The sequence below is a fragment of the Haplochromis burtoni genome, unplaced genomic scaffold (genome assembly GCF_018398535.1).
Source record: "Haplochromis burtoni strain Fernald_Lab_line unplaced genomic scaffold, NCSU_Asbu1 Contig_215, whole genome shotgun sequence".
Taxonomy (NCBI): domain Eukaryota; kingdom Metazoa; phylum Chordata; class Actinopteri; order Cichliformes; family Cichlidae; genus Haplochromis; species Haplochromis burtoni.
In genome coordinates this window covers 773,202-795,815 of record NW_024582576.1, presented here as the reverse complement: position 1 = coordinate 795,815, position 22,614 = coordinate 773,202, and the positions used below count along the sequence as shown (strand labels likewise).

Below are 22,614 nucleotides of genomic sequence, written 5' to 3'. Positions count from 1 at the left end.
AGCAAATCCTTTTCAGCTCTTGGTGCATCTTCCCCCTCCTTGTCACCTGCTGTACTCCGTGCATAGGTGTAGTGATTTGTCTTCAGTCCAGAAATAATCACATCTTCCATTCTTGTATACTGCTCCAAATCTTCAACTCTTTTTTCCAGCTCTTCAATCTTCTTGTCTTTTTCCTTAATCACAATCTTCAGTTGTCTTACTTCTTCAATTAAGTCCAGTAGTCCTGCTTGCTGTTTCACCACCTTACTCAATTCCTCTGACATGAAGTTAAGAGACTTCTTAACTTCTTCAATATCTTCTGTTAGCCTCTTAGTTGTCATGTTTCTTGATCACCAATTTAAATTCTTAGAAGACAAAATTAATTCCAGGCTCCAGGTAATCCAATAAGCCAGGTGTTACTTGTAGAGCACATGTGATGAAAGAAAGGGACCCTAAACTTCAAGGTTTGTGGAAATACGCACACAAAATGAAGCAAAACTTCTTTGTGAAGATACAAGTCTTAACCAATCTTTTGGATGTTAAGTTCTTTTCGTGATGTTTGTTGGATTGCTAAGAGTAACAAACACAGTTTTCCCAATCAGCAGCCATCTTGGTTTCAGCGTGCACTCAATGACACCTTATCTTCATCACGAGGAAGATAAATAAACTAGCATTGTAGGTTGCTTAACATCTCAGTAGTTTGTGTTAAAAATGGCTGCAAATGAATGTGAATCTATCTGAACATAGCATTCCTTCGCATAACAGAACCCAGCTGAATCGCATCTGCTCCTTTCTAGCGTGGCAGCGTTATCTTGAGTGGAGTTCTCGTTAGGCATGCAAGATTTTCTTTGTCTTTATTTGGTGCTGTTGTGTTTGGCTTCAGGCTCGAGTGGAGTGGATATTTCATCTCCATGCATTTGCAAACATTTGCAGTCTGGATCACTGAAAGGAAACTGATTACTAATTTTAGATCAGACGGGGTTACTGTATGTTTATGTGGTCCTTGTGTGAACATGTAACAAGACTAGTAAGATATTAGGATTTATTTATTTTTAAAGTCCAGTTAAAATAAACTTTTGCTTTTCCAGATTCAACAACTGGAGACGCAGGTGATCGATGCGGAGAAACGGGCGTTCACAGCTCAGCAGCAGGTGAGGACCAGAAACACAAGTTTGTTTGTCTTTCCTTTCGATGTGTCGGAATGCGATTATGTGAGTACATGTGTGATGATTCCAGGTGCAGTGGATGGAGGAGAAGCTCAAAGCAGCAGATGGTCAGTCTGGAGACTCAGAGGTGCGTCTGTTTCAGCGGTGCCAGGAGCTGCAGGCGTTAGTGCAGGAGAAGGAGGATGTAATCGCACAGCTGGAGCAGCAGCTGGAGGAGCAGGTAAGAAAAAGCACACGCATAAAGAATTTCAACAGATGCGATGCCAGTGGAGTAATTCATAATCCCCTTTTTTTAAATTTAATACCACGTCTATCTCTATGAACACCATCTTTAACCTCCTTACTGTTCACTTATGTTTCCCCGCCCTTGTTCTCTGTTTCGCTTCGTCTAAATCTGCCCTTCTTATTCCAAAATATATTCACCCAGAGAGACAGACGGCTCATTTTTACTTCTTTCAACAGAAACAGCTCCGCCTTCAAGATGCCAAGACGGTGGAAGAGAAGGCAGCTAAGATCAAAGAGTGGGTGATGCTGAAGTTGTCAGAGGTAAATCTGTGTGTACGTCAGCTGTAAAGGCTCCTAAAACACAGATAAGAAAGACACGGAAATCTGGAAGATAAGTTAAAGTTTTTAATGTGGTTGCTGGTTTATGTGAGAACATGTTTGTGCTTCAGTTTGAGGTAGAGAATGCAGCATTAAGAGAAACCAACAAACAACAGGAGGCTCAGATTTTGGAGCTTCAAAAACAAATACAAGGTATAAGCTTTTGGAACTTTGTTGGAACATGTTAACATGCAAGTTATTTATGCAGGTTAAAACTCCTAAATGCCTGCTACTAGCAAATACAGATTTATTAATGCTAATACATTGTAAGCACACGCTGCAGTATGCGCATGACTGTTTGCTGCTTTTGCAGCCTTTGAGCAGAAGTGCAAGGGTGGAGCTGGAGCCCTGTGTAGGCCAGGTGAAGCCCAGCGTCTTAGCAGCCTGACGTTCGGCTGCTTTCAGGTGAGAGGGAAGAACCCGCAGGTCCTGACTGGACCAGCGCCGTCCCAGAAGACCCTGAGCACACAGGGGGAGACAGACGCCAGGGACAAAACGGGTAAGTCCCCACACAGTCACGCAGCTATGGATAATGAAAACAGCATCTGTGAGTGGTTAGATGGGACTCTGGGGCAGAGCTGGACACAGGATGGTAACTATCTGAGTGAGGTCATAGTCATGCTGTATTAAGGAAAGTATTTGCCACTGGAGTATTTTATGGGCTATTTGGAGACTTTTAATAATAATAATAATGTGTGATAGTTATATAACATAATAACATCACTGATTGTTAGAGTAAGAATGTGAAGAAACAATATAGTTAAACTGTGAGATACTAAGATTCTTCAGTCATAATTGTGCAGATCTATTTAATGTGGTGCTGGAATTGTATTAACATTGTTTGCCAAACTGGTTTTAGTGTGTTAGAAAGCCAACACTCACTAATTAGCTATAAACACACAGCATAGCAGAGACTGATGAGAACAAGAATTGGTTCTCCTAGTGTTTGGTCATAAACCAAGTATTGTAGAGGAAGAGCTGAAAGCTTTAGTCAAAACAAAGCATTTACTAGATGGTGTTCCTGGGCACAAAGGTCCAGAAAAACACCCTGAAGAGAGGTTAAAAGTGGGTTGAAGAGCTGGAGTTAATGTACTGCTGCTCAGTGATCAGTGATGTGTGTCAGGTGGGTCAGAACGGAACCTGGAGGGAAGCCACAGGAAAGGCTTTCACACATAGGGGAGGATTCACTAACTGGGGGGAGTTTGTGTGATGCCGCAAATTGCAGATTTGCACGAATGGGGTTGGAAAGTTCTGCAGGTGATCTACAAAAAATGGTCTAACTTACAGACAAAGATACAGCCAGTACATTACAATAATAACCAGACTTCTAACAAGCTGCTGTGGTGCAGAGCATTAGTAAATCTGGCCTGTGAACACACTTATTATTGCAGACCTCATTAAATATGTATTTAGATTCACTTTCAGATCCCGCAAGTCAGCCATAATATAAAATGCGGTCAATAAAAATACTTTTTAAAGCGCCTTGCAGTGTTTTTGAGTTTTACATCGAAATGTCTGTCAAAATGTAGTTAATGAGACTCCAGAAGATCAGAAGTGTCTTAAGATTAATATCTGAGTCTTTCAATATATAATACTCACTTTAACTAATGCACAGCATTACAGGGCAACAGGAAAAGGATGAGTCAGGATCTGACAGTAAATGATTATTTCTGTGCTTTTGCACACTGCACTGGTCAGATGCAACACAGATGTCAGGTTTGCATGGTGAATGCTGCCTCCACCCGAGCTATCAGATATATTTCTGTTTGTAACGTTAGCACTAGCGGAGATTTGCAAATTCACCAGAAAATAAATGAGGGAGAGAAATTAGATCAGAGAGAGGGGGCAACTATCCCAGAGGAACAAATCCTTCAATTAACTTATTTAATTTGAATTATTTAACTTTCTTTCTTTTTTTTGAAATACATAGTTCACTTAAATTGTAATCTGTAATCTAGAAAGATCTCAAATGCTTCGTCTTTAGTGCTCCACCAGCTGTGAAATTATTGCACATTTTTATGCTTTCTTTGGCAGATAAAAGTAGTAAGAAGACAGCCTCATCAGTGACAGATGGTGAAGTCCATAAACCGAGCCAAACTGGACTGCTGTGTTCTCCGCTAGAGGATGACGGTGCACCTGAAAGCTCTGTTAGCAATGCATCTGGACCCGAGTCCCGCCGCGTATTGTCTGTCCTCTCCAGTGCTGCATCAGTGGAGGAAGAAGTATGTGAGAGCAGAAGCGGAGCGTGTGTTCTGGAGTTCAGCCGGCCCAGCAGTGAGACCTACCTGACAGCTTCAGACGACAGCAGCTCTCTGTTTGACGATGACATGCAGCGTACAGAGCGCCCCAGCTTTAGCCTGCTGGAGCCATCAGATGGAACACTAGCAGGGTGTAAGAATGACGAGGAGGAGGGACGCACGGTTAAGTTGGAGGATTGCACCTCTGAGGAGCTCAACAAACGATTCCAGTCACAGAGACTTGACTCCTCATCATCTTCCAGTGAACCTAACACTCCCAGCCCCATCCTCACACCAGCTCTCACCCCTAAACGGCCCAACCTGCCCCAGGATCCAAAAGACAACCCCGCCTCACCCAAACAGCCCCGTCTGAGGACTCCTACGGGGTTTGGGTTGATGAACGTGTCTCTGGCCAAGAAACACCTAAGCCAGCCGTCAATCAGCAGTGAGGCAGCACATGGCCAAACGCGTAATGCACTCAGCATGCTGCGCCCCCTCCAGCCTCAGGAAACTGATGTTGATGCACAGCAGGAGGTTGGAATGGAAATGGGAAAAGCCACAGTTCCCGAAATCCTTCCCTGCTCACAAGCAGCAACCACCGTGCCATCCGCACCAAATTCATCAGAACCTGGGACAGAGATGGGCTCAGAGAGGTCAGACTGTGATAGCACCACACCTGGCAGCAAACCTCCTACTCCACCTTTACACAGGCTCCCCTCCTGGGTAAGACTGCCCTTCATGTTAGGCACACCAAGTTGTGTTTTTTTTTTAATTGCAAATTTGGCACTGGCAACAAATTCGAAAACAAATTCCCAATGTTCAGCTAAGTATGAATAAAGAAATCAAATATGTTTCTTACAGAAATCAATCCTTAATACATTGGAAAACTGCTTATGTTTTAGGCAATTTATTTATTTTTTTACAGAATTTGTTTTTCCTGGATAAAGGAAACAATATTTTGCACTACTGTGAAACACAAATAGTCCGTCATGAAGTCCTTCATGTGAAACATTACAATTTTAACCACATATTTTCTTCTAAGTGTTGGACTAAGTACAGGAACTTCTCCATGTTTGTAATTCTGTTGTTTACACTGCCATCTGCTGTAAATGTGAGTAAACAGAAAAGTTTCAAATAGATAAATTCAGTGATTAGAATTAGAAAGCCGTCTTAGCAATGGGGCGGATAACAAGGTTTAAACAGAAAATTAACTGAAGCCCAAAGTGAATAAATAGTAAAAAATATCCAGTCAAAATAAATAATAGTAAATTAATGGACATAAAATGAAACAAAAAGTTAAATTAGCATACTGAATTGGTAAAATTGTTAGCTAAATTGTTAGCTTTAACAGCTACAATGCTAAACAAAAGGCTGTTAAGTATTAGCTAATGTACGGCTAATGGCTAAAGTACTAAGCTTAAAGTAGTAACAGTTGAAATTTTTATGTAAAAATAACTTAAAAGCACTAAAGTCGCTAAAGATTAAAAAATGTATTAAATTTAAATGCAAATTAAAGTAATGGGCAGGTTGTTGAGCTACTTGCTACTTCTTGGCTAAACAGCTGAGAGTCAGTTTAAAGGTAAGATGAGCTCTTGCTCATATTATTAACCAGGAGTTGCCTTCATATACTGAAGGTAGATGATATACAAAAATAAATATAGTGTATGCAGTTACAGCTTTTGAATGTTATTATCTAATGGCAGGCTTGGTTTTAAAATTGACTAATGACATGGCACATTTTCTTTTCAGGAAAGTCGTATATATGCTGTTGCTAAATCAGGAATCAGACTGTCTGACACTTCATGCACAGACCTGTCTAACAAAGGTAAGAGAGTGGGTAAAAAACAGGTCTCCCTACTTAGCTGACAGCTTAGTCTGCTGTAGTGGTTTCTAATAAACAAACTGTACTTTGTGTCCTAGACCCATCCCTTCAGTCTTCCTATCCAGCCTTTGTAATGTACACATCACTCATCTATAAAAACATGACTACACCAGTTTACACTACTCTGAAGGGGGTAAGTATAAGAGTACAAGGCCATGTTTAATTGTAACACCTGTACATTCCCCCACTATCTATTTGATCACTTGTGAACTTGAAAAGAAAATGCTTTTTTGTTTATAGTTAACAGCAATTGTGTCACCAAAGTGGATTTTAATATCTAGTATATGGCTCTGAGTGTGTGCCATTTTCAAATTGCAGAAAGCTACTCTGCTGAGCAGCAGTCCCTTCTCGGATGAGTCATCAAGCTCTGAGGAGTCATCTAGTTCAGGAGACGAGGACGGCTCCCTGTGCAGCTCCCACACCTCCTCCAGCTCCAGAAAAGACAGCAGCCCAGGCAGCCCACGCTCTCTCAAGAGAGGTACAAACAACCACTGCATATAAAAGATGGACATAGCCTCTAGTTTTGCATTGTGACCTTATCCATTTTAAGTTTTTTATACCCCTGGTAGTAGATAAGATACTAGAGATGGCACGATACCACTTTTTATGTCCGATACTGATATCATAAATTTGGATATCTGCCGATACCGATATAAATCCGATATAGTGTATTTTGTAATCAATAAAAAAATTTTTTTTAAATATCTTGCTGCATTGTGTATAAGTTCATACTCAAGTTTAAAGAACAAAACAAAACTAAAGCTATTCTGTTATATCTGTGTGCAAAAAATACACTGCACCCAAAATATTTCATAGTTCAGCAACACTGATCAATCTAATAGACATAAACCTGCACCATCCTCCCTATTCTGCTATTTTAAAGAGAACTTAGTGGAAATATTAAACAACCCAGCTAATAGCGCTGCCAACTCCCAGCAAAAAAAATAGGGAACCACCCCCCACCCTCCGCCTCGTGATGCTTAATCGACGTAATCGACTGTAATTTAATGCACGTGTAAAAACAAAATGCACAGAAATCAATAATTTTTCTACAGTAATTAAATAGATTCAATATCTTTATTCAACAGAATTGCAGACTGCACAGATGGTCCCTTCCCAAAGGAAAAAGTACTATAGCTTACCAGGGTATATATTAGACAATAATGGACTTCTATACATACCAGCTGTCAGCTACGTAGAAAAAGATCCTGGTGTAGAAAGTAATATTAAATACATTCTAACAACAGCTTATCAAGCTTAAACGTGCTGCTGTTGTTTATCCGCTGGTTTCCTCTTTCTGGCGCAAAGTGGGCGATAAACAAACAAGAGAGACGGACTCGCGACAGAAAAGCCGATCAGCTGATCATTGATCAGTTTCATGATTGAAGTAACAACAGGAGAGGGAGGGAGAGAGAAGAAGAGGCAGTCGCTCCCAGCTTTCACTGGGAATGCTTTACAAACATTCAGAGATGATCTTACACACTTGCTTTACTTCCCTGGGATAGCTTTCTCAGAGATTAAATGCCGGTTTGGAAGCAGGTAGCGAGGCTCCAAAAGCTCAACCAGACCGCCAACAGGTCTCGCACGCCACAGCCAAGTGGCATACTCCTCCGACGTGCTACGGTTATGAGCTGGGTTACGCTATATCGCAAGTTTTGTGAGGTGCTTTTGTGATATTGAATGGATCGGATTATATTTTTTATTTCTCTCCGATATCCAATCCAGTAATTTAGGTCAGTATTGGACCGATACGTAATTTTGGATCGGTCCAACTCTAAACCATACACTGTGTAAGAGCATCACACAGATCTATATTAGTACCATACTCTGTATCTCATTGTACAACTGTATAGTGACAATAAAGGCATTCTATTCTATTCTATTCTACTAATTAAAATACTTAGATTTCACTCACCAAATTAGACAGGCTATGAGTCCAACTGACCACTTAAGGTCAGCTGCCATTTTTTGAATTGTTAGTACACTTGTCAGGTTCAGTCGTTAAGAGAAACATAATAGTTTTTAAACCCAGATAATTATGTTATCCTGTTAAATTGTTACCATCTGTTATAACGTTACAGACAGGCAGGACTAATAACATTTGCTGCACACTAATGCTGCAGTTTTATTATTAGCCATAGCTCCTAGCTACTAACTCATTTATAACTAAATAGCTAATGTGGCTATCGTTGACACAGTCAGTGGTTCTGCATGTTTAATTTGACACAACCCTCCCGGAGAGCACTAGCTTGTGAACCACAGGCTAAATTTGTAGCTATTGGCTAACTGCTTATAGCTAAATAGTTTTTAGTATCAGTTAGTATTTGAGAATTGATTTTAAGACTGATATCTGTGGGGATGGACTCATTTTTGGAGCTAGTCTCATGTGGCTATCACAGGACCTGGAGATTTAAGAAGCTTTTTTGTTTAATTCTTCACCTCCAAAGACTGACTTTCTCTGTTTTTCATGTGTGAACTTACTGTCCTCAAGCTGTGTCCGTGGCGTCGATGACATCAGAGTGTGACTATGCCATCCCTCCTGATGCTTACTCCACTGACACGGAGTGCTCGGAACCTGAGCAGAAACTGCCCAAAACCTGCTGTTCACCCAGTGACAACGGCAAGAGTGTTAGTGACAGCTCAACACTTTGGTCCACTGTTGTTAGTTTCCATGCTTTAAACAGTGCTGACTGGTTAAGTTACATCATTTGAAGCTAATTTTAATAACTACAACTGAAGTCTTTGAGGTAACTCTAAGATTAGAAATTGATGCGACCGCATTACTGAAGTACCTCTACCTTCAAAAGCTATTTGAGTAGTGACTTTGTTTTTTCTGCTCACAGCATGATGACATCATGTTTTTGAACCTAAGGCTCATTAGCCAACATTTAGTTAATTTCTCAGGTCTGTTTCATTAGCGGTTCTCTTTGGTGCTGCATAAAACTGAACAGTGTCACAACCTTTAGGAGCCAATGGAGAAGTCAGGCTATTTGCTGAAAATGGTCAAAACCTGGAAGAAGACCTGGAAGAGACGCTGGTTTGTCCTCAAAGATGGAGAGCTGCTCTACTATAAGTCACCGGTATGTTGGTTTCAACAACAAAAGCTACTTTTGGCTTCTCCGCATGTTTGATTTGGCAGATTTTTACACCAGACTGTCTTTCTGTCCCAATCACTTCATCTACTTTTTCTGGATTTGAAACGTTTTTGTTTTTTCCTTTGTTGAGACTCGTGGCCGACAGGTTAACAAGATTAGGATTTCTGATTCTTCCACAGAGCGATGTGATCAGGAAACCTCAGGGTCAGATCAAGGTCAGCGCCACCAGCAGCATCGCCCGTGGCGAGGGCAAGCAGATTCTCCAGGTATTCAGTCTTCGATGAACGGCCACAATCATCTAACATTTCTAGAGCTTTTAAATCCTTTCCTTCACATTTTCACGTCCACCTGGGCTTTTATTTATCCTTGTGTGTAGATAGTAACAGGAAAGCGCGTTTACTACCTGAAGGCGGACTCTCCTAACCTGCTCGAGGAGTGGCTTCGGGTCCTGCAGAGCGTGCTGAGGCTGAAAGCCGCCAGTCCTCTCTTCACTCAGCCGGATATTCGCCCTGGCATGAAGGGACTACTCATCAAGGTCCCTGCATCAAAGTTTACTCATTTTCTAATAGCACAGAGAAAATGGCACAATATTTCACAAAATTCTGTGTTTTACGCTCCGATTTGTACTTCCTCTGCTGCAGGTGAAACACGGCTACTCTAAGCGGGTTTGGTGTGCTCTGATCGGCAAAACGTTGTACTACTTTCGCAGCCAAGAGGACAAGGTGTGCATCTGTAGAAATACATCTGTAGCCTTTGTCAGGAGCAGGTGATCAATTTAAAACTGACCTGAGCTGTTACTTGTGACTGAACGTGGAGCGCACGTCTGCTTTTGTTTCCAGTTCCCGCTGGGTCAGATTAAGCTGTGGGAGGCTCGGGTGGAGGAGGTGGACAGGTCAAGAGATTCAGATGACGACCTAAAGGCATGCGGGCGAGGCCTACAGCCGGCACCCTTCACCGTTGCCATTCACCCACAGGAGCAAGGACCCACTTACTTGCTTATTGAATCCCGCCATGAAAAGGTCAGCGCGGGACTGAAAGGTTGAACTTTTCTGTTCTGTAAGGCAGGCAGACCCGTGTATCTTCTGACCATCGTGTTTAAGCTCATGTGTACAGTCATTTTTCTGTACTGCAACAAATCTGCTCTGAGACTGAGAGCAGCTCCATGAGAGGGGCTTCCTGTGTTTTACTTGAAGCTAAAACCAATCCAGTCAATTTTAAACTACAAACTGATGATTATGCATAATTATGTTTCCTGTTGTGATTTTGTCTCTGGGATCATTGTGTAGGAGTCGTGGCTGTACCATCTGTCTGTGGCAGCAGGCACTACGGTGGGCAAAGTTGGCACTGAATTCGAACAACTGGTGGGAAAACTCTTCCAGCTGGATGGAGATCCAAGTGAGTACAAACGATTTTGTCTTGTGTTGTGTTTTATAGTTTTGTTTTACTTGATGCAGATTTTTTCATACTTTCTCTCATCCACAGATAATTTTATTGCGACTTAAAATGTCTTATGTCACAGTGTTTTACTGACCACAAACTGTCCTGCACACGTTTTACTGCATGTGAACATATTATTTTATTGGGCATCTATTTGGTCGTCAAAATGGTGCACGTACAGTTACCTCTAGGGACATTAAATAGCCCTGCAGTGTACACTGAGGGTACGTTTTATTTGTAGGGACAGAAATTAACTGTAGCTCGGGAATTTCTTAAGTAGAAGCAAAGATTGTTTTTCTTTCAACAGTGTTTTATTTTTCAAAGTCATTCAGTAACAGCTCGACAACTACAGCCTCACTTTGGAGTCTGCAGTTAGAGAGACTTATGTGAAATACAGTAGGATTTGTTGTCCTCTGCACAGAGTTGCAGTTGAATTTAAGCACAGTGAGCATTTTTTTTGTCAAGAGACTATAATTAGACAGAAAACAAAGCAAAAATTCTTAAAATATTTATTTTTGTGCTTAGTTTTTGTTTTTGTTTTTCTTATTAATGCAGGGACGTTATTTGTCAGGTCACGTTTACAGCAGTGCCGTAATAAAGCTCAATAATAAAAATGCATACACCACTGTCTGTTATTGGAGGTTGTTTTGACAAATTTGACTCAGCTTAGTTCAGTTTTGGAAGTACACAACATTGTTTCTTTCATTTTTATTTTAGTTGCTATTCCTTCCGTCTTTTACTCTTATGACCCACTCTCCTACCTGCCTTTCAGACTCTCAGATTTGGAGACATCCCATGTTGTGTTTCAGCAAAGAAGCCTTGTCATTTCCTCTCACCACCCTGCCCTCACAAGCTCTGCAGACAGAGGCAGTGAAACTCTTCAAGGTACCACAAACCTCCACATGTTCGAATAAAAAATGTCGTCACTGAATGTTTCTTCTATCAAATAGCTAACTGTATGAAAAATATTTTCTCTCTTTTAAACTCTCTCCATCACCGCCTCTCAGACTTGTCAGCTCTTCATTAACGTGGCCATCGATGCTCCGGCCATCGACTACCACGTCTCCCTGGCCCAGAGTGCCCTGCAGGTGTGCCTGGCCCACCCCGAGCTTCAGAATGAGTTTTTCTGCCAACTCATCAAGCAGACCCGCAAGAAGCAGCCACACGGCCATCCGGGACCCCTGCAGGTTTGCGTTCTCACCACATAGTGGCAGCAGCAGTATGCATTGTTAAGTGGAAAGGCTGGCAAAAAAGGCGTGGTATCATCAGGGTTCACTGACCTAACAAATATCAAAACTGCCTAGAAAGGAGATCTTTTAGTATCTATTACTATACGGATCAATTTTAGAAAAGTGCCGACATAAGAGAGGCAAGAAGAGTGTTGCCTCTCTTATGTCGGCATGAAAACCAGAAGAGTTTTGTAGACTGTCTGTTCACCGTCACTCTGTGGTAATCTTCCATAGCCAGTAACCAGAAATACTGTCAGAGGGCAGAAAGAACAGCAGATTCCAGCGTGTGCTGATGTCTCATTCAGCTAAAAACCAAAACACTGTGTCACAGCACGATCATCCCTGTACATGAATGAACTCAGTGTAGCTGATTAACAGGAACCAGTATGGCCACTTGTTTTATGCTTTATACGAAACAAGGAAACAGTGCAGTCTTAAGTCTGTCAGCTGTGGTCGTGCATAGAAATTCACCGAGTCATGCATGTGACAGTTTGTTAAAGATGTGGTGACTGAGTGTTTGCACGTCGCTCTCCAGGGCTGGCAGTTTCTAGCCTTGTGTGTGGGACTGTTTCTGCCACAGCACCTTTTCCTCTGGCTGCTCCAGATCCACCTCAAAAGACATGCAGATGCCAGGTGAGAAAACACAGGGGCCCTGAAAACTGACACAACGAAACGAAGCACAAAATACAGCCAGTGTACTGTGTATGTACCATCTGGATAGATATGCTCTTTGCACTCGAGCACTTCTTTACCTCCTTCCCAGGAATACTGTATAATAAATCAGCTTGAATACAGTTATAATATTTTGGGATTGAAAGACCGAGTTATTGCATAAGCACATATTTATTCTCTTTCTCTTTTATTTTACTGATGGCTGTTTTCATTTCCTTTGCTTTGAGATCTGAGTTGCTTTCAGGGAATTTTGGCTATAAAAATGTTCACGTATCTGTAACTAAAGAGTGGCTACATTTTGTCCTCAGGACAGAGGTGGGTAAGTATACCATCTACTGCCAGCGCTCCATGGAGCGGACACAGCAGAAGGGCGAGAGACAGGCCAGGCCTTCTCGTATGGAGATTCTTTCGATTCTTCTGAGGAATCCCTATCATCACTCCCTGCCCTTCAGTGTGCCCGTGCACTTCCTCAACAATACATACCAGGTATAATAGTCACTCACTACACAGAAAAAACAACGATCAACGGCTGCCTGCCTCCAGTCCTAACAGTTTAATGATGTATGTGGCAGTTTGAGCACCGCTATTTTTCAACTGACAGTAAAACAATACCATATACACCATTTTAAATCACATGCTGTGAGTCATGTGACCCAGTTAAACGGATTTACAGTTGTGCAGGATTATGGTATATGTTTGAAAGCCATTCGACCTTTGCCTCGGCTCTTTAATAAACCGTAAAAGAGTCACTTCTGTAAGCCCAACCCCACTGACAGATACTCTGCTGAGGGGTGTTTATACAAGGATCCACTGCTTTTCTACCTTTAACCTCATAAAATCATGCTACTGAGTATCACTTTTCCAGAACTATGTTCTTTATGGTTGGTTAGTGTCCAATGTGAGACTTTCCCTGTTCACTTTTCCTTTTTTTGCTTTTCTATAAAGAGCTATGTACACATTAAGGCATTTAGGTCGTATTCTACACAGACCTGTGTACATCTAAATCCTCAAATATCCACTTTATTGCGGTTACAAGAAGTGCCGAATTGTCCAAAATGTCAAGTTTTGTGATGCAATAAACAGGAACCAGTGCCCTAAATGTTAAACCGGAGCCATACATGAACTGTGGCTCTGTTTGTGGTTGTTGTTGTTGATATCGGCTTGTTTTTTGTGCTGATTTGCATGTTTTTCCTAGCTTAAACGATGGTTGAGTGAAACTAGCTCATCCACGCTTGATTCTTGCTAACTAACTCTCCCAATGTGCACTCGATATCTCACAGGCTATGATATGAGAAAAATGCCAAATATTATGCCTTTTTGTCATCAAAGTCACACAGAGATGTTTATCTGTTCACTTTGTCCCTCCGGGCACCATCGTCGCTCTCTTCGCTTCACTGCTCCACCCAGTATCAAGCTAACCTTGCATCTCTCCCCTGGGTGTGTGTGTTTCCCTTTGCTACCTGCTTCCTGGCTGTCCCCGCCTATACATACTGGAAGTGATGAGATCATTACCTTTACATGTATTAACAGTTCTGGACTCAAAAACAAAGAAAGCTATGAAACCTGTTTTGTGTCTGTTTGTAATCGATGTCAAGCTTATTGTGTGAGAGAATAAAGTAAAGGCAAAACATAAATACCCTGTATTATATAAAGTTAGTTTCAAGATATTTTTAATTTTAATTACATTTTAATATTTTTTAATTTGACAGCTTTGATAATTATTTGTTATCGTTATGACCCCGCTGCTCCCTTCATTTTGAGGTTAACCATGGAGTATCCACCCTAACGTCCAGAGCTTCACGATCCTCTCAGAATGAAACAGAGCAGCTTTCTTTAACCCTAAACTTTTAGCGCCTCATTTTATTTATTCGCAATGATCACCCCTTCCAAAAAAAAAGGCAAATTCTGCCGTATCTGCTGTGGATATCTTATTTGTATTACCCCAGAGTAAAAATTTGCATTTCAAATCAAATCAAATCAAATCACTTTTATTGTCACATCGCATGTGCAGGCACACTGGCACAGCACATGCGAGTGAAATTCTTGTGTGCGAGCCCCACAAGCAACAGAGATGTGCAAACACAACAACAGAAACGAGCAAAATACAAGAATGGCCAACCATTTCTTGCTACTAGTTTGTTTAAACATGTTTAACTACTCCATGTCCATGTTGATTGCTGTGTTATATGGACTATGAAAACTTTTCTGCCCAAAATGCTGGCTCATTTAATTCCATACATTTTTATTGCATAAGTACAATGTTACATTTAAAGGGACCTGATCGAATGAAATTAACTTGGTTGGTATAAATTCAGTTTATACCGAGGACATCTTTTAAAAGTCTTTTAATAAATAAACATTTGATCTTATCTGTTTATTGAGGGTGAAAAATCTATTTTTGAGTGTAACCTATAATTATTGCTGGAGAGACTATGTAAATATATATTCCAGAACTTTCCAAGCCAGCATATAAAATCTATGTTAGATTATACTTTTGTGTGCTTTGTTATGTGCCTGTATTAGTAAAGGAAAGCTTGCACTGAAGTCATGCTGCATGTGATTAGTGCAACTTTGACGTTACTGACGTTGATGTTGGATATTTCATTATTCATTGAATAACCAGGCAAATATAAATTATTCATGATATTCATCCATAATATGTAATGTATAATGTTAACAGAACAGAAGATCAAAGACCAATTGTCTTGTGTTTTTCTGTCTGTGAAGTTTATTTCTGTATCGGCACTAATAACGCGGCACAGTCAATCATCAGCGGGAAGAGAAAAATCTGTTCAAACCGTCGCTGTGACAGGAAGTAGATGCATTTACACACATGCGCACAACAATTCATCTTTCCATATCAGCCAGTCATAACACCTGTTAAACATTAACAGGTTACCTGAGTCAGTGTCGATATATCACAGTTTCTGTAAACAGCATTAAAGTTTAACACCATGCAGATGTTTTGGGTCAGAAATGTTGTTCTTTTGAGCTGAAGCTTGACCCGGATTTATTTTGAAAACTCTGAAGAATCATTGCACACTCAGATTAGATTATTGCGTCTTCCACTTGTGCATTTAATTCCTTGTTCACCTACACCTTGTACTGTAGGTGGTGAGCTTTGACGCCTCAACAACGGTGGACGAGTTCCAGTGTCGTCTCAACCAGGACACCGGCATGAGGAAAACGGGACTTTCTGGTTTCAGCTTGTACACCGATGACCCCACTGGACGGTCGCTGGAACACTGTCTGCAAGGAGGCCTGAAGGTGCGCCTTTTTGTCATGCGGTGATTACGTTAGGAAGATTGAAAAATCTGCGTTTTCCCACACAAAGGTGTCTCGTCTCATGTGCAGATTTGCGACATTATCTCCAAATGGGAGCAGGCCTCCAAGGAGCATCACACCGGCAAGTCGGAAAACACCAGGACTGTCCGCCTCACCTACAAGAACAGGTAGCGTCCAAACATCAGGTTCAACAGTTCAGTGTTGAAGTAATGCTCATTGGGATAAAAACGTTTGTTAGCTATTCTGCTTATTGAGGGTCACTAAAGGTTACAGCTGGGTGAGACACACCATGGATGCCAAGTGGTCACACGTTGCATAAAAGCTTTTGTAAAGCTTGAGTCTGTGTCCTGTGTAGCAAGTTTGAGAAAAAAGGACGAATGCAAAACAAAACATTGAAATAAAATATGCTGCATTGATTTCAACCCCTTTTATTGCAGTTCATTCTTACATAATTAGAATTCTTGATTATATTTGATGCATCGCTCTTCACTGTAAATTAAACTAGATGGCGGATCAGAGGCAGACTGCACATGAAGATCAGGATTTGTTGTCACCACACAAAGGGACTGGAGTTACTGCCTGGATTACATGTTTCTCTCAGGAGGATTTATCGCCCGGTCGCTTTGTCCTCATATCAGTTCTCTTTAACTTTTCCTCTCCATCTTCAGACTTTACTTCTCTCTCCAAGTGAGGGGGGAGTCAGAGAGGGAGAGGTTACTGCTGGCATATCAGACCAATGAAGCCATCGTAGCCGGACACTTTCCTGTCAACAAGGAGCTGGCTCTGGAAATGGCCGCACTGCTCGCACAGGTCTGACATCAAGTGATTTTTCTTTTAACTCACTTCTTGCGTTTCATATCTCTTTCACAGCGTGTGTAATGTGGCCTGGCTTTATGCAGTGGTTCATGTGTAACTCGGGCCCTGGTCTAAAAACAGTGATATCTGCCACATTTTTCGTCATTTTTTTATGTAATTTATAGCTGAATAATGCCACATATGTCGTATCCACTCCTGGATTAAAGTGAGAAACAGAGCGTGAAGAATTTCTGAATACTTACTGCTTGCACTGCGTGTCTGTGTACAGGTGGAATTTGGAGATTTTGAGCGTCCCTTCTCCACCTCTGGATCGGCCCAGACTAAGTCTAATCAGAACCTGAAGCAGGTGTTGGACAGATTCTACCCCAAACATTACCGCAGGAGTACATCTGAGGAGCAGCTCAGGTACCAGACACAAAACACACCCTGAGAAACAGTGGCTTTAAATCTGAACTCACGTCCTACTTTGTAGTGCATGCACATTATCTGTTTATGCTTTTATAGTCTTTTATTACACCTATAACATCAAGGTTTCCACCCCAGAAAGCAGCTTTGTGACTGCTTGTGTTTTATTTTTCTTTCCTCATACAGTACCTGTCTTTGTGTTCTCAAGTCTTTAATGGTCAAAAAGAGACTTACAAAACTGTAAATGCTTTAAAAGCAAACTCTATTTTGTCCTCTGCTTTCCCTCAGACAACTGCTACAGCGTCTCTCTGCCCGCTGGGCTTCACTCAGGGGTCGAAGTTCACCAGAGTGCGTCAGGATCTACCTGACCGTAGCCAGGAAGTGGCCGTTCTTTGGTGCCCGACTGTTTGAAGCAGAGGTGAGCATGTGTGAGCAGTAATCTGTTTGTAAATAAAGTTTATCTTATCATCTCAGATACTGAATATATGTTACAAATTACAAAGAAGTAGCATGAATGGAGGCCAACATTTAAACTAAATAAACTGTCAGTGTGCTGAAAAGAAAAGAAAAGAAAAACGTAGGGGACAAAAACTTGAAATCGGTTTCTTTGCATTGTTTCCCACTACAGTGTCAACAGTATCTGACAGAGTGAGTGCTGCAGTTTTTCAACACATCGTGAAAACATGCTCGTAACTAACCTCATCCTCTGTTCTCTCTGCTTTAGTCCATCACGCCCTCTCCGGAGCCCGGTGTTCGTGTTTGGCTGGCTGTACATGAAGATGGTGTCAGCGTTCTGGAGCACAACTCCATCGTGAGCAGCTTTGTGCAACACAGTCTCAGAAACCTGCATAGGAAAGATTTCTCCGCTTTGCTGCCGTGATTTCAGATTAACAGTTACTTAGTCGTCATGTGTTTCTTCAAACTCCAGAAGTAAACATTTGCATACGGTGTAAAATCACTTTTAAGTATCATAATGTAAAGCACAGAGCGTTACATCGTTTTTGATGTCATTCTTGTTTCTTTAATCTTAAAACTGAGGCCCAGAATTCAGTTTTTACATTTCACATCCTATTTTTTAATCGAATTCTGTTACTACAATTTATTTTTGTGTCTGGTACTCAGAAACTGCTGGTGTGCTACTCCTACAAGAACCTGATGACATTTGGAGGCTGCAAGCAGGACTTTATGCTGGTGATGGGTCAGAACGTCGGCACTAACGCCAGCAAAGACAAACCTACAGAGAAACATCTGTTTGCTATGGACCCCTCCAAGGTCAGTGAGAGGGCCAGAGGGCGACAGTCCAGACGGCCAAGCAGAGTTTGTATTCTTAAAATGGATGGCACATTTGTTGTCGCAGTAAAACTGTGTCACACTGCTGCCTTTCATTCCACTCATTCTATCTCAGTATGTGTCAGTACATGTTGCAAAACAGCAGGACAAGTTAGACAATTAACTCCTGCCTGACGTCGACCAAAGTGAAACAGAACGTAACAGATTTCTCTGGGAAATTAAAGGCACGACACAAAGAAATAACAGAGACATTATGTAAAAGATGTTCGTCTAATTCTTTGTGAATCCTTCAGGTGAGTGTTTTTGGTGTTAGCTATGTTGTTAATCACAAAATGTGTGAGTTTAGTGTTTTTTTTTTAAGAATGCCTTTATTAGTTTTTAACATCCATCCATTTCTTGCACTTAGCCAAAGGTTGTGGGGAGGGTGTCCTGGGAAGAGAGGCAGGGCACACCCTGGATAGGTCTATACTATTGCAGGCCTAACACAGAGTGAGACAGACAACCGTGCGTGCTCACATCCACACCCACACCCAATTTAGAATCATCAGTTAACACTACATTCGTGTCTGTTTTGTGGGAGGAAGCTGGAGTACCTGTAGAGAACGCACAGAGCAAGAGGCAGAACACGCAGGCTCCACACAGCCTGCCCGTGGATTTGAACCCAGGTCTTTTTACTGTAAACCAACAGTGCTAACCACTGTTCCTCTATTCTCCAGTTCTCTATAGAAAAAGGGAAGAAAACAAACTGTTGAACTTCACAGAAAATCAGAGCAGAACAAATACTGCATGATTCAAACAAGTTCATCTGTTTTACCTTCTTTTAAAGCTAAAGCTGTGTCTTATCCATTGAGTAACATTTGGCCTTTTTAATTTAAAACAATGCTACTGTCTTTTTGACATTAAAAAAACGGAGGTTCGTTCATGTCTATACTACATTCTTTGGATACAGACAAAATAAAAATGTCTTGGGTAAATGTTTCATGAATGTCACTTTGGTGCTGGAGTTAGCTTCATGTTTGAATCTTTTACGCTGACAATTTGGCTTAAATCCTTTAGCCGCTGTGCATTTCTTACCACGTTATAAACAAATGCAAAGTTGGCACTAGATAATGTATTTATAGAGAAGACCTGAAACCCACACCTAGGGCTACAAACAAACTTACTTCATCTATCTGAGGTCACAGATCAGGGTTGTTTTCCTTCTATACAGTCGACTTCTCTCTGCAAACAGAGGACTTTCCCTCCTGCAGATCCTGCAGATTCTGCACTGGCTTCACTTATTCGATGCAAAGACCATGTCCATCTTTTATATATAGTCTATGAGATGTACAAAAACTGGAATGCATCTCTGTTTTTGTTTTGTCCACAGATCAGGGAGGTCACGCTCCTTATTTTCAGTTACATCAACAGCGCACATCAGCAGAAGGCCGCCGCCCACCACCTCTCTGCTCCGGCCCTGATGGTGGCCCAGCCCGTGAGCCTGAAGAGCAAAGAGTTGAGGAGCAAATCCCCACCAGCTCTGGGACGCCCCAGCAAGGCCCCCACTCTGCTGTGATGGCGCAAAGACTTACACCCTGGTCTTAATTTACATTAGAAATGTAGGATCTTTAGCTGCGTGGTTTCATCTGCGCATTTAAGCCCAGCTAAATTCTAATAAGTGGAACGGTTACCCCTTCGTGACGAGCCGGGCGCTAACAAAAACGTATCTGTTGAGTGCAGTTTAATATCGCAGACCAGCTGAGGTAGCAGCAATTTGCAGGTATCACCATGTAGCGCCTTGGTACCTTCCTCAGAGAACACTTGATGAGATCTGTGGCTCAAACTGGAGCTAAAGGCTTTATACAAAGGTACAATGGGGCCAAGAAGCACTAAGAGGCTTTGCTTAACATTTTTTGTGTCCCTAATGATTGTGTTGCTTTCATTTTGTCACTCCAAGGAGAAAAATCAACAGTATTTATTGACAGACTGAGCAAATGTTCTGAAACGTCTCTATCAATCAGTGTTACCTGGTACATTTCTGTGTGCATTCAGTTAATTTTTGTATTCCTGTCTTTAGAACGTAATGCACAGTGCAGAGGAGGTAATGATTAATTGTTATTAAAAAAAAATCCTTTAAAGAGGGCGCCTGTTGTTTCCTGCCTTCCTGTAGGGCAGAGTGGGCCCAGCAGGAAGTGAAACTCTTAGTGTTAAAGTGATGCATAATGATGAAAGCGGGAGGCAATAACAGGTAACCAGATGGAAGTGGAGCACAGCTGTTTAAAATGTGTTTAAACCACCTCATCTGGGGCTGTGTGCTCCTTTTTGCAGTAGATGTGAGGAAAAGAACTGTGGACTTGGTGGATTGTGTTGTTGTAAAGGAACCAGATTGTCCTCTTTGTGCTCCTGGTTACTGAACAGCCAGGAGAGTGGTAAAACTTTAATCATGTACAAATACATAAGGCCTTTCTGGTGAGGTCAGTGGATTGAATCAGCAGGAGGTTTCGACTCAGAATGTTACTTGACAGCTTTTGTGGAAGTACGGAAAAGTGTGCTGTTTCTTTATGACACACATTCCTCTATACTGAGTCCGTTGCACAGTTCGGTGGCCATCTGCTACAACTGCCCCACTTTAGGTATTAACATATAAAATCTTAGGTATTATTTTAAAAAAACCCTCCTTGTTTAGTTGTTATGAAGTCAAAATTTGGCATTTTAACACTTTTGTATCCAGCCTCAAGTGGCCATGTGAGGAACTGCACTTTCCATTGGTTTCATTTTATTCTGCCCAGAAGGTTCCAGTCCAGTCTAATCATTCATCATAAACTTTCCACCTCCATACACACACAGAAAAATCCTCGGTTCATGTCAGGGACAATATTGAAGGTAAATGAAAACTGTGCTGTGAGCAGGTCAAACTGGAAGACAGTGATGAAACACCACTGCCCATTTTTCCAGTAAACAATATGGTGAGTAAACATTCACAACGGAGCCTTGATGGCTGTCAAGTCTGAATGAGAAAGCAGTTTTAATTGAAAAGGTGTGGATAATAAAAAAAAATCACACACACACTAATGGCTAAGGGGTCTTTTTTAAGGAAAATTCAGCAGTGTGAACTCAGCTCTAAGAAATGTGTATTTCTTAAAAAGTATGTAAAAAGAAGGTGAGAAGATGTAGGAAATGTGTTTTTAGCATGTTGTTGAAAACATCCGTTGGTCACTGAACAGAGATTCCAGAGAACTGTAACGTTTTTCTTTGTTTGCTGGTGTGACAGAACACGAAACCGAATCTGATATAAACCTGAAGACAAACTGGAAAGGCATGACAGTTTAATGTAAGGTACTCCTAGTATTATCTTGATCCGGTATACAGTGAGAATAATCAGGCTCTATTTATTTGTGACATGGAATACATGTATCTAAATCCTGTGTCCTGGAAATGAAAGTTTGCTTGAGCCACGGGTGTAAATCCCAGACATTCATATAAAAATCCTCACCCTGTAGGAAACTGTATAAATCTATAGTAAGCTTTAAATTCGCCCCACTGAAGCAAACTGAAAACCGACATGTCGGTACCTGCAACAGGTGCCTCACAGCGAGCGGCACACCTTCATTCCTGCAGTCTTTCACAGAATCGAGGGGTGGGGGAGGGTAAAAGGAGAGAAGCTACATGATACCTAACCTGGCTGAACAAGTTAGAGATCTGCTTTTGTGCTCCTGTTGCTATGGAGCTAGAGAGAGGGGGCGGGGCTCACAGGAGGGCGCTGGGTGAGGCCAGAGGGAACTAAGGTAGAGCAGGTGACTGATACTGTGCTTTATGTGGGGACTGAGGTTAAAAGAAAGTAAGTCAACTGCTGATGTTGAAAACAGAATGCAAATGCATACAATAAACAGGAAGGTATACTTCTTTAGGTCAGTATTCTTTCAAATGTGCTCCAACCTTCAGGAAGGCTCCACACTGAAAACGTGTAAACAAGCACGGCCTCCTCGAGTGCTAGCTTCACAGGCCACAGCTGTACAGAACCAACCACATACTTCTTGCAATACAAACATGTTGCAACAGGAAACCAGGCGGTTTATTTATGTATTCAGATTGATTGATAATGCCAACTTCAGTTTGTTTGATGAGACGATATCTGCCATTTTAGTCCACTTGGACTTTGGCCCTTTCACCTGACTCAGTCAATCATTCCTGCCCTAACATTTTAAACCGAGGGCAGTCTCAGTACAAGCATATGCATGCATTCGTGAGTGAGATGGAACCTGTCCGACAGGTTCAACACGTCACCAAACGACTCCTGAGCGCAGCTAGAAATGCCTACCTATAATAAAAGGTTGTCCGTCTCACCTGAGGCAGTGTGACACACAAAAACAAGTCCTTTCCATCTTGGCTATAGTGGCACAAAACTGCTAAGAGCTGTGAGTTTTGCTTAACATACAAAAGTCTACTGCAAAGCACAGTCACATGATTCCTGCCACACCCGTGCAGTAGCTGATCTCCAGCAGACCTGCCCCCTGTAAACAAAGTGCCTGTTACGAACAA

At 41.6% G+C, this 22,614-nt stretch overlaps 2 protein-coding genes across 5 annotated transcripts in view; one reads left to right on the top strand and one right to left on the bottom strand.

The window, feature by feature from the left end:
• plekhh2 (pleckstrin homology domain containing, family H (with MyTH4 domain) member 2) overlaps positions 1–20,739 on the top strand; it is a 43,996-nt gene extending 23,257 nt beyond the window's left edge. For all 4 annotated transcript variants that reach the window (XM_042226511.1, XM_042226509.1, XM_042226510.1 and 1 more), the window contains 28 exons: positions 1,068–1,130; positions 1,216–1,365; positions 1,608–1,691; positions 1,820–1,901; positions 2,062–2,247; positions 3,783–4,708; positions 5,735–5,810; positions 5,906–6,000; positions 6,186–6,345; positions 8,359–8,495; positions 8,834–8,947; positions 9,142–9,228; positions 9,339–9,497; positions 9,604–9,684; positions 9,802–9,981; positions 10,249–10,357; positions 11,172–11,284; positions 11,407–11,586; positions 12,164–12,261; positions 12,609–12,786; positions 15,412–15,567; positions 15,655–15,752; positions 16,254–16,395; positions 16,670–16,806; positions 17,095–17,224; positions 17,531–17,617; positions 17,929–18,078; positions 19,466–20,739. In XM_042226511.1, the coding sequence (XP_042082445.1) occupies positions 1,225–1,365; positions 1,608–1,691; positions 1,820–1,901; positions 2,062–2,247; positions 3,783–4,708; positions 5,735–5,810; positions 5,906–6,000; positions 6,186–6,345; positions 8,359–8,495; positions 8,834–8,947; positions 9,142–9,228; positions 9,339–9,497; positions 9,604–9,684; positions 9,802–9,981; positions 10,249–10,357; positions 11,172–11,284; positions 11,407–11,586; positions 12,164–12,261; positions 12,609–12,786; positions 15,412–15,567; positions 15,655–15,752; positions 16,254–16,395; positions 16,670–16,806; positions 17,095–17,224; positions 17,531–17,617; positions 17,929–18,078; positions 19,466–19,651 (4,272 nt within the window). In that variant the 5' untranslated portion in view covers positions 1,068–1,130; positions 1,216–1,224 and the 3' untranslated portion in view covers positions 19,652–20,739. The remainder of the gene's footprint in view (positions 1–1,067; positions 1,131–1,215; positions 1,366–1,607; positions 1,692–1,819; positions 1,902–2,061; positions 2,248–3,782; positions 4,709–5,734; positions 5,811–5,905; positions 6,001–6,185; positions 6,346–8,358; positions 8,496–8,833; positions 8,948–9,141; positions 9,229–9,338; positions 9,498–9,603; positions 9,685–9,801; positions 9,982–10,248; positions 10,358–11,171; positions 11,285–11,406; positions 11,587–12,163; positions 12,262–12,608; positions 12,787–15,411; positions 15,568–15,654; positions 15,753–16,253; positions 16,396–16,669; positions 16,807–17,094; positions 17,225–17,530; positions 17,618–17,928; positions 18,079–19,465) is intronic.
• Positions 20,064–22,614, bottom strand: part of LOC102301671 (epithelial cell adhesion molecule) — a 21,559-nt gene continuing 19,008 nt past the window's right edge. The window contains exon 4 of the mRNA XM_042226513.1: positions 20,064–20,074. Within this exon, the coding sequence (XP_042082447.1) occupies positions 20,073–20,074 (2 nt within the window). The 3' untranslated portion in view covers positions 20,064–20,072. The remainder of the gene's footprint in view (positions 20,075–22,614) is intronic.